At 41.1% G+C, this 13785-nt stretch overlaps 1 protein-coding gene across 13 annotated transcripts in view; it reads left to right on the forward strand.

Moving 5' to 3' along the window:
* Positions 1–13785, forward strand: part of KLF12 (KLF transcription factor 12) — a 249685-nt gene that overhangs the window by 218878 nt on the left and 17022 nt on the right. For 11 of the 13 annotated variants that reach the window (XM_069802555.1, XM_069802556.1, XM_069802558.1 and 8 more), the window contains one exon: positions 4087–4244. In XM_069802555.1, the coding sequence (XP_069658656.1) occupies positions 4087–4244 (158 nt within the window). Of the gene's footprint in view, positions 1–4086; positions 4245–5399; positions 5469–13785 lie in introns of all 13 variants that reach the window. The other 2 variants (XM_069802557.1, XM_069802564.1) reach the window with 1 other exon arrangement.

The following is a 13785-nucleotide window of genomic DNA, read 5'->3' on the forward strand; positions in this document are numbered from 1 at the left end:
AGAAGACAACAGGATTGGTATAAAAAGACCTGCTACATCTGCGTTTAACAGTGTTACTGCATATCCTAAGGGCCTTTCACAGTCTGTATGTAGAACAGAGGCGAAACACCTAGGAGGTCATGGGCAGCAACCGTAGAAAGGAGAAATAATCCCGCATTAACAGGGCTGTTTTAATCCCCTTCACATGCAGCGCAGATCATGTTCAGCAGAACTTGATGGCCATCTACCGGCAAAGCCCCAGTCTTTGTTTTACTTTGCAGACTTTTTTTCATCAGAGACAAGCATTTGGCCATGCGTGAGTTGCAGATGCGTGTTTTCACTTCTAGCTGGAAATAACACAGCTGAAGTTTTGTAAATCACCGTAAATGCTCACATTGGTTTCATTCATTTTCCCCCTATGAGCAGTACTGAGCACAGGTGTTGCAGCTGCTTATGGAGGCAGCCAGCAGTCTCCCAGGATTTCTGTTAGTGTAACAGTTTTTACACTAACATAGAAATTTTACAGTTTTTAGAAATAACAAACTGCAAATAAATAAATGTCCAGCTGACAGGTCAGAACCCAGTTTTCTTCTTTGTTAATTTCTCTTTCAAACTTGGTGTATTGGCAGTAATTTGAGGCATCCTGCAGTTTTGCTGGGATGTTACATCTGGTGTCAGTCCTATTGCTAAACCCCACCTTGAGCCTTAAAGGCTGACTGAGATCTTGGCCATTAACAGAAGAACTGGCAGCTCCTGGTCTGGGCACCCTGGCAGCTCTTGGCTGCTGACGTGTTTTCAGGTCTTCACTCTGGGCAGTCTGTGAGGGACACCTATGGTCAAAAGAGGCTGCTACAATATGTTGTTGTTTTAATTTATTTAATTTATGTGATTTTAAATACATTATAAACAAAAGAAAAAACTCAGTAAAAAAAAATAAATACCTGTGAGTTCCCTGTCATGTCCATTCTCAAAGTCTTTGTCCACTGTGGTGCCATCAAACAGTAGTTTCTGGAGCCCTGTGCTGACCAGAGCCACCTGGCAGAACTCCTGTGGCCTTTAAAAGGCCCCAGACATGGTTTTGAGGACTTTTTTTATGTCTGTGTAGTCAGTGAGGGTATTTTGTAGAAATTGCTTGCGAAAAAGGAGGGTGTCCCTTCACTGCTCTATGGCCAAGGGAAAGAACATCAGCAAATCAACTGAAAGTTCCTGTGAGAGGGACTAACCTCAGGAAGCTCAAAAAAGCGCTTTGTGCTCTTTTTAGGGCTTCCTGTGGTATCTCCATTTTTAAAAGTCACACAGCTTTTGTAAGGCTAAAACAAAGCTGGTGGTATCAGGTAGGATCTGGCTCCTTTTCCACCAGTGAGCGTGTCTGCACTGGGGGGTCCCCCTGTGCCATGGGAGTTAGAGTGGCAGAGGAGGATCACCTTGGAGGTGTGCTCTCACTTGCCACGTGAGTCTGTTCTGCTGGTTAGTTTGTCATTCAGCCTGCACTGCTGCAAAGGGAAGGCATGAGGTTACATTTGCTGGTTCCAGCAGTTGGTAACGCTGAGCAAGTGATGGCTGTGAAGCTCCCAGGGGATGGTGGCAATGCACGTCGCCTTGTGTGGTTTACTCGGTTATTTTCCCTGGCGTGGAATAGGTAGGATGCTTTGCATTTTAGAAAGAGGGAACAATCCAGTTAAGAAGCAGCAGCACTGATCGTGTGCCACCTTCGTGGTACTGCTTTATGCCACCCTCTCCTGTACAAACACCCAGGAAAGCACAGAGCAGTTCCCAGCAACGAGGTCACTTTCTTGTATATGACAAATAGCTTTTTACAAGGTGCTGACTCTGCTTAAGGCTTGCTTTGTCTTGGGGCTGGAAGTTGCAGCAGCCTTATAAGCTTGATCCTCCTCCCATTTAAACTGGCTGTACTGTCCAGGATCTGAACGCCCTGTTACAAAATAGGCTTTTAAGATGGCTCATAAATCATATTCACACAAAAATGATGCACAGATATTTATTTTTAAAGATAAAGATTTTCTGGTCTTGAGCACTGGATTTTGTACCTTCAGTATTGAGCTTTATGAACAGATTTACATGTTTGCTTTTTATTTTAGCTGGTGGGATAGTTAAAAAAAAAAACTGGAGTAGCAAGACGGTTCTCAGTGAAACATCTAACCCAAGACTTTTATTTGCCCTGAGATGCAGATGCTTACATGCAATTCCTAAGCCATTTCTGTGACAGCTAAACATATCTGTATTCTTGTCATATAGTTAGTGCTGATGTGTCTTACTCTCTTAGGGACTACTTTTTGCTAGTTAATGTTGATATTATGACTGTCTGTCCATTTCTTTTTCCATTTCAGAAATTCCCCGCACACCCGTTTACACATATTGTATTATAGGCAAAAATAATTAATCTGGAAAATCTCTTTGCCTGAAGGTTAAATATGAATATATATCAAGTGTTAAGAGAAAAAGAGGGCTGTCAGAAACAGAGTACTCCATTTTTTTTTAAATATTGCTTTAAATTAGGGTTGTACTGTAAAAATATTTGAACAAAGAGAAAAATGTGGCACTTGGACTACCATTAATTCAAGGCTTAAAGATTTGTAATGCAGAGAATTGGAACATCAGTGAAATCACATGCTAACAGTGCAAGATGCTTTATGCAAAGTTTTAACCCAATATAAATAGTCCTCAGCAAATTCTGGAAATCTCTAAAAGTGAAGTTTTTTTCCAGAAAAGCTATAGCTGTAATAGCAGCGGCTATTGTAACAGAAGGTTGCAGATTGGTGTTGACACAGGAGCTTCTCAGCAGATGCATCAACATCAGTGGTTCTTTCAAATGCCTTTCTCAGTATCTTAGCTTCCCCAAAGATTCGTGCCTCTTTTTGTGATCAGATTCAGTTTCTTTTCCTCCGATTCATTTTCATATGACAGTCACAAATTCTTTCAGGAGAACTGAGAACTTTAAACTAAGAGTTTAAAAGAGCTGGCTGACGAATCTCTAGATCATTTACCTTAAATGTCAATAAACCCAGGAATGTGGGGGAAGCCCCAGAAACTTGAAGAAGGCCAATGGTGTTCCAGTACTTAAAGTAGCTAAACAGGCTACTATAGCTGTAGGTGAACGTGACTGCTGTGCAGTATAACCATAATGGGGTTGATAAGGCGATCAATTAATAATGATTTATTGCTGGGTAATATAATTAATGGAAGTCAATGAGGGTTTGGATCTTGGTATTCCAGCTTGATAATAGTTTATGACACAGGTTTATCTAACTGAGGCAAGTGCATTGTTGTAGCAGGCTTTCTTCAAGTATTAGCCTCAGTATGCACTGTATTTAGAAACTCAAGCAATGTGACTTCAACATTATATTTTTAATTGCTTAAAATTAGGACAACTGATAGGCCTTAGGACGTTGCTGTAAATGGAGTATCTTCGATGACCATTTGCATTTCTGTAGGGATTGTTCACTGGCCCTGTGCTAATAAACTTTTTATTTATCAGTGGTCTAAAAGAAAGTAAAATTCATTGACTTGCAGGTGATAGATTGAGAATTGTTAAATAAGGAAATGGAAAAATCGCTGCTGCAGGGTGATACGGATCTGTTAGCAATCTGTACGCAAGCAAACAACAGGTGTTTGGCCAAACTTGAGGATCCATAGTCCAGATCTGGGTACTGGAAACACTTTTCTATAAAAGGTTTCAGGATTTTTATCTATTTAAACTTGTCAAACAGAAATTATAGAGGCTATATATAAAGTTGTTTAGAAAGCAGGGTTCAGTGCGCTTGGATCTAGACACGTGTAAAATAGAAATAAAGCTCAGATAAAGTCAGGCTACTTCATTATTGGAGCAGTATTTCAAGGATCGTGGTGTTTTCTCTGGCAATAAGCGCTTCTAAATCAAGAGTTGAATTACTTCATGCTGCAAAATACACTCTAGTTCAAGCACAGATTGTTTCAAATATGTGCTGTGGACTACATTGTAGAAAAAGAAGTATTTAATTAATTGTTAAGGTCACTTCTGGCACAATGATACGTTACAGCTGATCTTTTGGGACCCAGGATATACACCATGCTCTTTCTTAATTTTTTTGCTTCTGTTCTGTCTTCTAGTTCAATTTCACCATTCAGTATTGAGAGCACAAGGCGTCAGAGAAGGTCTGAGTCTCCAGACTCCAGGAAGCGGCGCATCCATCGGTGTGACTTTGAGGGATGCAACAAAGTATACACAAAAAGTTCCCACCTGAAGGCTCACAGGAGGACGCACACAGGTAAGACTTTGCTGGCACTGTGTACCGTGGTTAAGCCAAGCAGGTTCCCTTCTGCCTAATTTAGGACCTATTGAATTCATTATCCTACATTAAGAGCCAAAGGCCTGTACCTAAATAACAGATATGTCTGCAAGTGCACCAGCATTGGTGTTCTGGTGCAGATCAAGAGTGTGCTTTTGAATTGAACTTCCCTGTGATCCCCACTTCACAGCACAAGACCAGTGTCAGCACAAACCAGGCTCCTTTCAGATGAAACTAAACAGAAAAGTGGCCTCCAGGGACACACCTACTGTGCTTCAGTGAACAATGGGTGGTCATTGCTTGGGACTAACCAGAGCTAGTCCAAAGAAAACCGTCAAGAAGAGCATATAGTGTGGACATGGATCTTCAGCACCATTTTTTTCACTCTACAGACCTCCTGTTGAGCTACTATTTGCTTTTACAGATGTAGCCTTTGAATTGCTTGGTGCCACTAAATGCCTTCAGTTCAATTCAAGGGTAAACTCAAGACCTCAGTATTTCTTTCTGGAGGCTTTCAGAGGCACCTACCACATACTGCAGAGGGAAGTCGGTCATTATATGAGAATAGGTTGCACTAGGTCCCTACAACAGAGATGCAGGAGAGGTGCCTTGATGAGCTGGGTCCCATTCAGTGATGATACTACTTAACACTTAATCAATACGTGGTGTCCTTATTAACTTTATGGGCTGTTATTAGTCTATGTGACAGGCATGTAAGGGTAGCTGAATCAATGACGTGTAATTGTTGTAATTTTATTGTGGATAAACTCACCAGCAATTTGAAGTCACCGAGAACAATTTAAAAGGGGATTGCTTGGATGGCTAGAAAGGCAGTGGACAGAACGCTCTGAGTTTCAGTGCTGTTCCTTACTCTGCTGCTGATTTGCTTAAATTAAGTTTATTGATCTCTCTGCTCTTAATGTACTTCAGCATTCTTGTAACTCCTTGGAGAAAAGATGGTGTTTATCCAGCATGTAGCACGTTGTTCTTTGCTGAGAATCTGCTGGCGCTTTCTGTGGTGTGATGTACTCTAAAGAGTATGAGATATTATTTTAAAAAATTAAGTGATGGCTTCTCCATTTCACATGAGGCCACGTCTCCATCACTCTTTCCAATATGTCTTTTGGTTGGTAGGACTTTTGTTGAGAGGAATACTGAACAAGGCTCCATCCTAATACCCCCTACTAAACCAATTTCTGTAAGGTAAGAGTCCCTTCCTTAAACAGTGGAAATTTTCTGGTGATCTGGGAATTTCATTACATTTCCCTCCAGGACAATTACTCTAGTTTCTTCATATCTTCCCATTAATGCTTGTGCCTTCTCCTCTCTCTTGATTTATCATGTCTTGTCTTAATTCTTTTTTCCTCTTCCCTATTCTTTCCTGTCTTCAATGTGGTCTTCCATCCCTAGCCTTCTGATACATTTTATATATCCTTACCCTCTCACCTTGTTCTCTGTCATTCTTGTTTTACTTCTTTTATCCCAATCTAACCCTATTCTGTCCCTTTCCTTCTCCCTGCCCTGATTTCTAAGTTTTTTCCCTAGTCTTGCCTGTATCACCCTTTGAGCATTATATGGCTGTAGCAGATCAGAAGGCAGAGAGCCCAGCAGAGGCATGAAAACAGTAGACTGTTAGGTTTGAACCAAAAATACCACTTCACTTGCTTATACCACAGGGAGGTCACTCTTTTCTAGCCTGCAAGACTGGCAACCAGCCCAGGAACATAAGCAAGCATCATGTAAGGAGCTGAGTTACAAAACTAGATCTGAACAACCTCAGAAATGTCGCACCCAAGTTAGCCCAGATATACAGAAGGCTCTTCTCTACCATGATGTTTGAAAACACTGAGAATCACATTTGTCATGAGTCTGTAATTCATGAGTGATCTCATGGCAGACCAGTGCTTGGGGTAGCGCACCCTCAGTGTTAGATACTCTGCACTGCTGAATCTCAGGCTGTGCACTTAGGGTGCTCAAAACTAGGCACTGAAGGCTTGAAATGGTGTTGGTAATTACAGCTTTTGCAGCTGTAACTCTCCAGCAGCATGAAGGGAGTTTCTGTACCTGCTGTAATCGTAGGATCCATCTCCCCAGCCTTGGTGCCCTGGCAGCTGGGTGTCTAGGCTATGCTATCTGTCTGGGATCTCTGGGTAGTCAGAGAAGAGGGATTGGCACCTCTGGGGCACGTTATTCCCTCTTCAGGTAGGCCCAGGGATTGGCTTGTGAAGGTGCTTTTCTTTCACTGCTGAATACAGAGGAAGCCCAGGTACCTACCAGGCTGTTAGCTGGCTGAAATGAATCCCCACCCCAAAAGGCAGCTTCCTGAAGTATTTTGCAGTCATGTTGGATGTTGGTTTATTCCTTCAGGGAGAAAAGAAAAATAATATCAAATCAAAAACCTTTATTAAATGTCAGCTGTTAACTGCTTTATATTGTCATGTCTTCATGCCTGCTGCAATGTAAGAAGTAAAGTGCACTCGAGAGAGAAGGCGAGCACTGAATTTAGCCAATGGATCCAGTGAGAAAATCTGTGTCATGCTGTTAAAATTCAATGTGTTTTACACAACACTTCTCAGGTCTTGGTAAGAAGTTGGTGTATTCAGACTTACATGTAGCGTACTCTGTGTATTAATCTCATCTTACCTTTTTTTATCTTGGCCTTTACTTTTGCTTCAGGCAAAAGAAGTTAATTATTCACATATGACCCACAGTAATTAGTGCAGTTTGGGATAAATATAAATGAAGTATGACAGCTATGCACGCAAGGGTGAGCAAGTTTCAGTAGGAAACTTTCTGAGAAAAGATCACAGAAACTTAGCATTGCATAATCAGGACTTTTTTTTTTCTTTAGGCAGGCTGATCTTGCTGACAATCATTTACCTAAGCAGGATGTGTTTGAGAACTATTGTTTTTTTTCACTTACTGTATATGCATAGCCACTAAAACATTCACAGTCATTTGGATACAGGAGGAAAAACAATGCAGTATTTTGACAGGATGAACAACTTGGTTGGTTGGAAGGTATACCTCTTATAATTAAAAATGGAAACAAAATATTATAGACAATAACAGCTGCATTTAGTTCTCTTCGAGTAACTCCTAGGTTTTTTTAAGTATGCTATTGTCTAGCTCCCCAATATTTCTCACCAGTGTCCTCAAAACTTAGTGTACTGGTGTGGGCATGGAGTCCACTGGGGGGCGAGCTTGAATTACGTATCATCTCTCCAACTAGAAAAACTGCAAGTGAAACCTGTACTAGAACATTTCATAAATCACAAGCACTGGTATTAAATTTCTCTTTCTAGTATCAGCTTCTTGGTTTTGTTTTGCCAAATCGTCAAATAAAGCTATCAGGAGGTATCGGGTGTGATGGAGAGCCTTCGGGGCTCACAGGCAATCTCGCAGCTCAGGTTTATCAACTCTTTCCGCAAGGAGAAACTGTGAGAAATTGGCTCACTGGAGTTGTGTTGAGTTAGTTTCTGCTTCAGTGAACTTAAAGAAAATTACTAATGTATGACTCTACAAATTAGTAATCTTTAAAAATGAGAATACCAGCAGCCCTGGGTTGCATTCCCAGCCTGCATATGTCTGCGTTGCACTCAGCATAGGTGCTGATGTCGGCTCCGGGAATGGGGAGAGTTATAACTGCTGTTCCCAGTGAGGTCTGCGCCCATGCGGTCCTCGTGGGACTCACCTTCCTCAGTTTGCTGCTTTTACTTTGAAGATGGAAACAACCATAGCGTTATTTTATGATATGTAATGGCTATTTCAGGCCTTTTAGGTGGTACTAAAGTTGCCATTGACGCTTCCAGTAGGACAGCTGAGTATTGCAGACTAAGTAGTACTGGTTCCTTCCACTGTGTTTTTTTCCCCCATCAAAATTTCATTCTAAAAATGTTTAAATTTACCTTAATGAATTGCTGTTTGCTTTCTACTAGGCCTGGTTTGTGAAAGATGTACAGATTCTGCTCCCTCTGAAGAGACATGATGAAAATCTGATATGTTTTATGTAAATCAGAGTCAAATCATGCCTTCTGTTGAGAGGCTGATGTGGGTTATAAAAAACAGACTTTAATAACTGATCTGTGAAGTTGGTGAAGCTGGAAATCATGGGTCCATGAAAACTGTAAAATGCGTTAAATAATTTCATTATTTTGGCAAAAAGCAAGCAGATATTTTCGTGCCATAAAATTGAGAACATACATCTTGACCTCCTCTTAAGTTGGATGGATGTTTCTGAAATGTCAGTGGAAAGCTGCAAAGTGGTCAAAAATGTTTGCAATTTACCTGCAAAATTTCACTTGACTTGTCATTATTTTTCAGTCATCTGTAACTAATGAAAATAGGTTCATAGGCTAGATATGGTGAAAGCAGCATGACAAAGCCTTATGGTCACACCATTTATCAGGTCAAATGCAAGGCACTAAAGTCTCTGGTGAAATAATACATTTCATTATAGCCTCAATCAACATAGTAGTTGTGGATAAAGTGTGTGTATGGAAAGATGAGAGGACAGGGGAGCCTGTTTTAGGGAGAGAGAAGCGAGAAAACAAAAACAAACATCCAGGACCCTTTGGGCTAGTTGCCATAACAGTGCAAAGGAGACATTAGAAAGTGAAAACATCTTTTGGATAGATGACAGTGATCATACGAAAACCACACAAACCCTTTTTTATTCATACTGATTACAGTTGCCTTATTAATGCATTAAATAATGAAAAGCATGATTACCAAAAGATGGCAGGTTTTGGCTGCCAACAGAGACACTGCAGGGCAGTGGCTGCTGGCTGTGGGCGATGTCCCAGCGTACGCATGTGGTGGTGCACCTGGTCATGGACAAAGTGTCCCACTGGCTGACCACATGGCTAAAAGCTACTTTCACTTTTCATCCACAGGCTACTTAGTCTGCAAATCCTAGTGTGGAGTATTCTGTTTTAACCTGAATTGTGGGCCTCTTGGTACCAAAGCTAACCTTTGCATATCATGATCCAGTTTTCATAGACATCATCTGTCTCCTCTTAAATAGGGAGAGCATGTAAATTTGAGGCATATTATGTAAATTGAAGAGGCAAATTATGCTGTCTGTTAGGGGGCCTGGTAAAGAACAGAGAGACCTGAAACATGTATAATGGATAGTACATGTGGAGAAGATTTAAAGCTCTTCCCTTTTTTCTAAGTATGCAGAGCACACTGGGGGGTGTGAATGTGTCCCAAAGCAGTTCCTAGCACGGGGACTGAGACCTGAGAAATCTAACCAACTACATAGTCATTTAAAAGGAAATTTGATTTGTCTTGGATTTCACATCTAAATTTGCTCACAGCTAAATCCAGTTCTAGCTCTTTGTGGCTACCCTCCTACCACGTGGAAAAGCCCAAGGAGTTTAAAACAGTGTGAATCATCCTGAAGAAGTGAATAAAGAAAGAAGATGCCTGCTTCAAGGTTATGTGGGACATAATTTTACAACAGCTGATACAGAACTGATTGTTCCCTGTCTCTCACCTCCGTAGGCTTTTCTTTTATTGTAGGAGTAATGAGCATTCTTTATTTCTGTGCAACCTTATTTGAGTCATTACTTACAAATTTCTAGAGGAATGTGGCAGAGTATCTTTCTGGGGTCAATGGCAGCAAAAGCCTGGGACTTTCCAGTTGGCATGAAGTGGGAATGGTTTTAGTCCATGAGCATAGGGCATCATATATCCACAGCCATGGCTTTGCTCCTGCCTCGGAGGGGTGGAGGAGGGCAAAGGCTGTAACCAGAGCACCTTCTGTGGGGCTCAGATACTGGGCTGCAACTGCTACTTTTCATCAGTGAGACCCAACCAGCACCAGGTCTGAATCACTCTTCTCAGTGCTGCTGCTGCAGAAGATGCGGCTGCTTCATTAGGCACTTACAGAGGCAGGCTGAATATATCCCCCAGGCCAAATGAATTTTTTAGTGTTTGGCGCTTTGTCCTTGATCAACGCCTATATCATTCCTGAGAGATGAGAGCAAATACCTTTGCCACAGATGTAATGAAGCCTATTTGTCAGTGTCAGAGGGTCTTCAGCAGTGTTACATAGAGACAGTAAACATCTCTGACATACGGTTTTGTACCTGAGAAAATGACAGCATTTCCTTCCCGAGATGTTCCTTTATAGCTGAATTGAGACACCACCCCAGAGGAGAGAGGGCTAGTGAGTACATGGGTGTTTTATTTAGTCTGTGCTTTTTCAAACATTGCATTCCTCTCACTCACTGTTGCTCCATATATTATTTTAATATGAAAGGGCCCCTGTCATTAGTCTTTGTTCACATTTTCCTTTGAGCAATTTCAGAGCGGACTTAAGAAATCATAGGCACCAAAAAAGTTATTTTTGCTCTGTAGGTTTTAAAACTCCGTTCATTACCTGTTGTTTTCTAAAGGTCTGTTTAATGCCTTTTGCTAGCTATAAGTTCCAGAGAGATATTTACAGGTTTGTAATCCTTTCTGTAGGTAAATATTGGGAGGAAACAACATTTTTAAAATAATCTTTCTGGATTTGACTTGAACTGTGTAGATCTTTGGCCTACTTCAAAATTAACACCTCTTTGTCACCTCCGCTCCAGACTCACTCTTCAAAGGCCAGTTTTTCTACGTGCTCCCTGGGCCCTTATCCCAGAGCAATCCCTCCTCCACGTAAATCTGTCGGGTGAAAAAAGCTGCAACAGCAGGTTCACATGTTGTTCCAGAAACTGGGAATTTAAATAAACAAAGCCAATTTAAAAATGAATTTAAGTAGAATAGGAGGTTCTGTTTGTATTGGGTGATGCTTTTATTTTTTAAGAGATACTTTCTTTTAGTGTTTAAAATTTACTGCCGGTTTCAATAAACAGTAGAGCTTTCCAATGTGGAAACCAGTATATTTCATAGAAGTTTTCACTTCTAGCTTTTCTGCTCTTTCTTCATGCAGTTTCTATTTAAAAGTTGCACAGGTTATTTAATAAATGGGGCTACTGAAGCCTCAGCTGAAGCCTCAGCCTATTCCCATTGATATGACGGGGTTCACATTTCAGGACAGAAATATATTTAAAAGCAAATGTCTGCTGGTACAATATGGACCAGGGTATAAAGGCAGGCTCACCAATGCCACCACAGCCTAGTAAGGTGATGTTCAGCAGTGGGAACCTCTGGATGTAGTGAGATAGTAGTCTGAGTCCAGCTACTTACGGGCAGGTGTCCATACCACAAGCAGCTTGTACATCCAGTTCTCTTCCAATAGCCGCTCTGTGGAAAGTTAAATGATTTCATTTTTGGCACATTTTGCGAGCTCTGAATTCACCTTGCACACGGGGAGTCATTACTCTGCATTGTAGGTCTGATGCTGTGCCGATATGGAAGAGTGCCCACGTGGTTATTCCAAGGCCCTTTGATGGGAAAGCGAGTCTAATTGCATCTGTGATTGCTTGCAGTCTCTAGGTTATGAAAAATATTTGCAACAGTGCCCCTTGACTTTGTAAATATGGGGTGCATATGTGTTTTGTCTGTGTGTGGCACGAGGGAATAATGATAATTTCATTACGCAGAACAAAATTTTCTCTAAGCAAACCATTTAGTGCTTAATATTCTACCTCCAAAGAACTCCAGTTCATCTAAGGTCTCAGACATGATTGTGGTCTACGATATGTAGCCCTGCAGTGGCATGGAAGGCGAGAAAGGCCTCTCTACTCCCATTCCCTCCAAAATGCTTTCCCAGATGTTGCACCCAGGCTTGGAGGAGTAAATACACAGTACAGGGTTTCCAAGGACATGAACTCTTGCAGCTTACTCAGTCCCAGTCAGAGGGAACAGGATAGCAACTTGCTTCTGAAATGCCCGATAGACCGTGTCTTTTATGAAGTGTGTCTGAAGTTGCTCGTGCCTGCCCTGTCCTTTTCAGGACAGCCTTCGATCGGAAACACGGTCTTCGAGAGTGGAGCATGCTCAAAACTGCAAGTAAGCTTCACAAAAGCCTTTGTTTTAATGTTTTATTCAGGTTTTCTTTTTTTCTGCTTTCTTTTTTCCACAGCTAAAAGGAAACAACAGGTAGAGCCTGAAAGCTACTGCTTTCAATCTTCATTTTTTGCAGATAAGTAGGTAGAAAACGGGGGAAATTTTACAGAAACTTCTTGTTTTGTGGGAAAGGAAAAAGGATCAGATGACACCTGTGTAGGATGAAGGGTTATTTTCTGCATGTCGGTGTTTTCTCCGCTTAGGATATGAAATGTAGCGGTATCTTGGTCACATTAATGATCTTTTCCCTTGTCATGTGTATTTTTGTCAGTTAATGTTTTTCTTTAGTATCGTATATATTCATTCTGCTTTTTATGGTGATACAAATTGGTATCTCTTCATTTGGGAAGTTTAATTCCATTCACAACTCATTTACTTCATGGGAGGTGAGTTTTTTAATGCTCTCTTTCTGCAGACAGCCCAGCACACCAGGGTCCAGGCCTCTGCTTGAACCTGACTTCTAGCACAGTGCAAACAACAAATGATCGGTTGTGCAAACCTGAGTGAGACAAAGTTCATCCCTTGGAGCCTTTTTGTTGGTATTTGTTTGTTTGTTTATTTATTTCTTTGGGGCTTTGTTTGTTGTTTTGTTTTTAACAGGTAGTGGAAAGTTTAACTTTTATACTGAGAAACATCAGTATTGCTTTTGATGAATATGCTGGAGCAATCCCTGGACTGTCCAGGAGGAGTGACAGTAGCAGAATCGTAGGCAGATGGAAAGGGAAGTGTCACTTGGTTGGTGTCTCCCTTGCAGTTATGGACCACAATGAAGGAAAGGTGTCTGGGGAGGCCAGACTAAAACCCAGGCCTGCAGCACCCCAGTTAAAGAGAGTTAATGTGCAGGTCTGCTGGCACCCTCCGTGCAGTTGGCTGCTGATGGAAATATGGATCTGTTGCGTCACCTTTCTTTCCCAAACACCTTTGTGAGTAAAGGCTGCTGTAAAAGGAAAAATCTCAGCTTTCCCCATGGCACTGGAAATTTGATAGTCCCATATATTTGCTGTGGCTGGAGGGAAGGAGAAAACTTCGTGCCATCTTCCACTACATATATATATATATATATATGTATAAAAAATGCATGTTAAGTATATATATATACGCACTTAACATATACTTAAATATTTATACAGCTACTGCACCATGCAGGAAAAAATTATCAGGAAGGGTAATAAAATGCTGTTTGTCACCCACTGTTGATTTGCTCTGGCTTCTGGATTCAGGTGTACAGGAAGAGGCCTTTTACATTTCCAGAAATTTTATTTTTTCTGTTTTTACAGGATTTAAATTTTATCATTTTACATCAGCAATGCCCTCAGCAATGTATGTAACTAATCCTTGTCCTACAGCATTAATTCATTTGTGTCTCACATAGTACTAGGTATGTCCCATTATGAGGCAAAGTCTCTGTGCAGAAGCTCAAAAAGAGAAAATGTGGAAGAGAAGTTTCTTGGATTCCCCCTCTTCATTTCTCTTCTGAGCATGTGGTGACAGAATAGTGCTGAGAATGATA

The sequence above is a fragment of the Haliaeetus albicilla genome, chromosome 15 (genome assembly GCF_947461875.1).
Source record: "Haliaeetus albicilla chromosome 15, bHalAlb1.1, whole genome shotgun sequence".
Classification (NCBI taxonomy): domain Eukaryota; kingdom Metazoa; phylum Chordata; class Aves; order Accipitriformes; family Accipitridae; genus Haliaeetus; species Haliaeetus albicilla.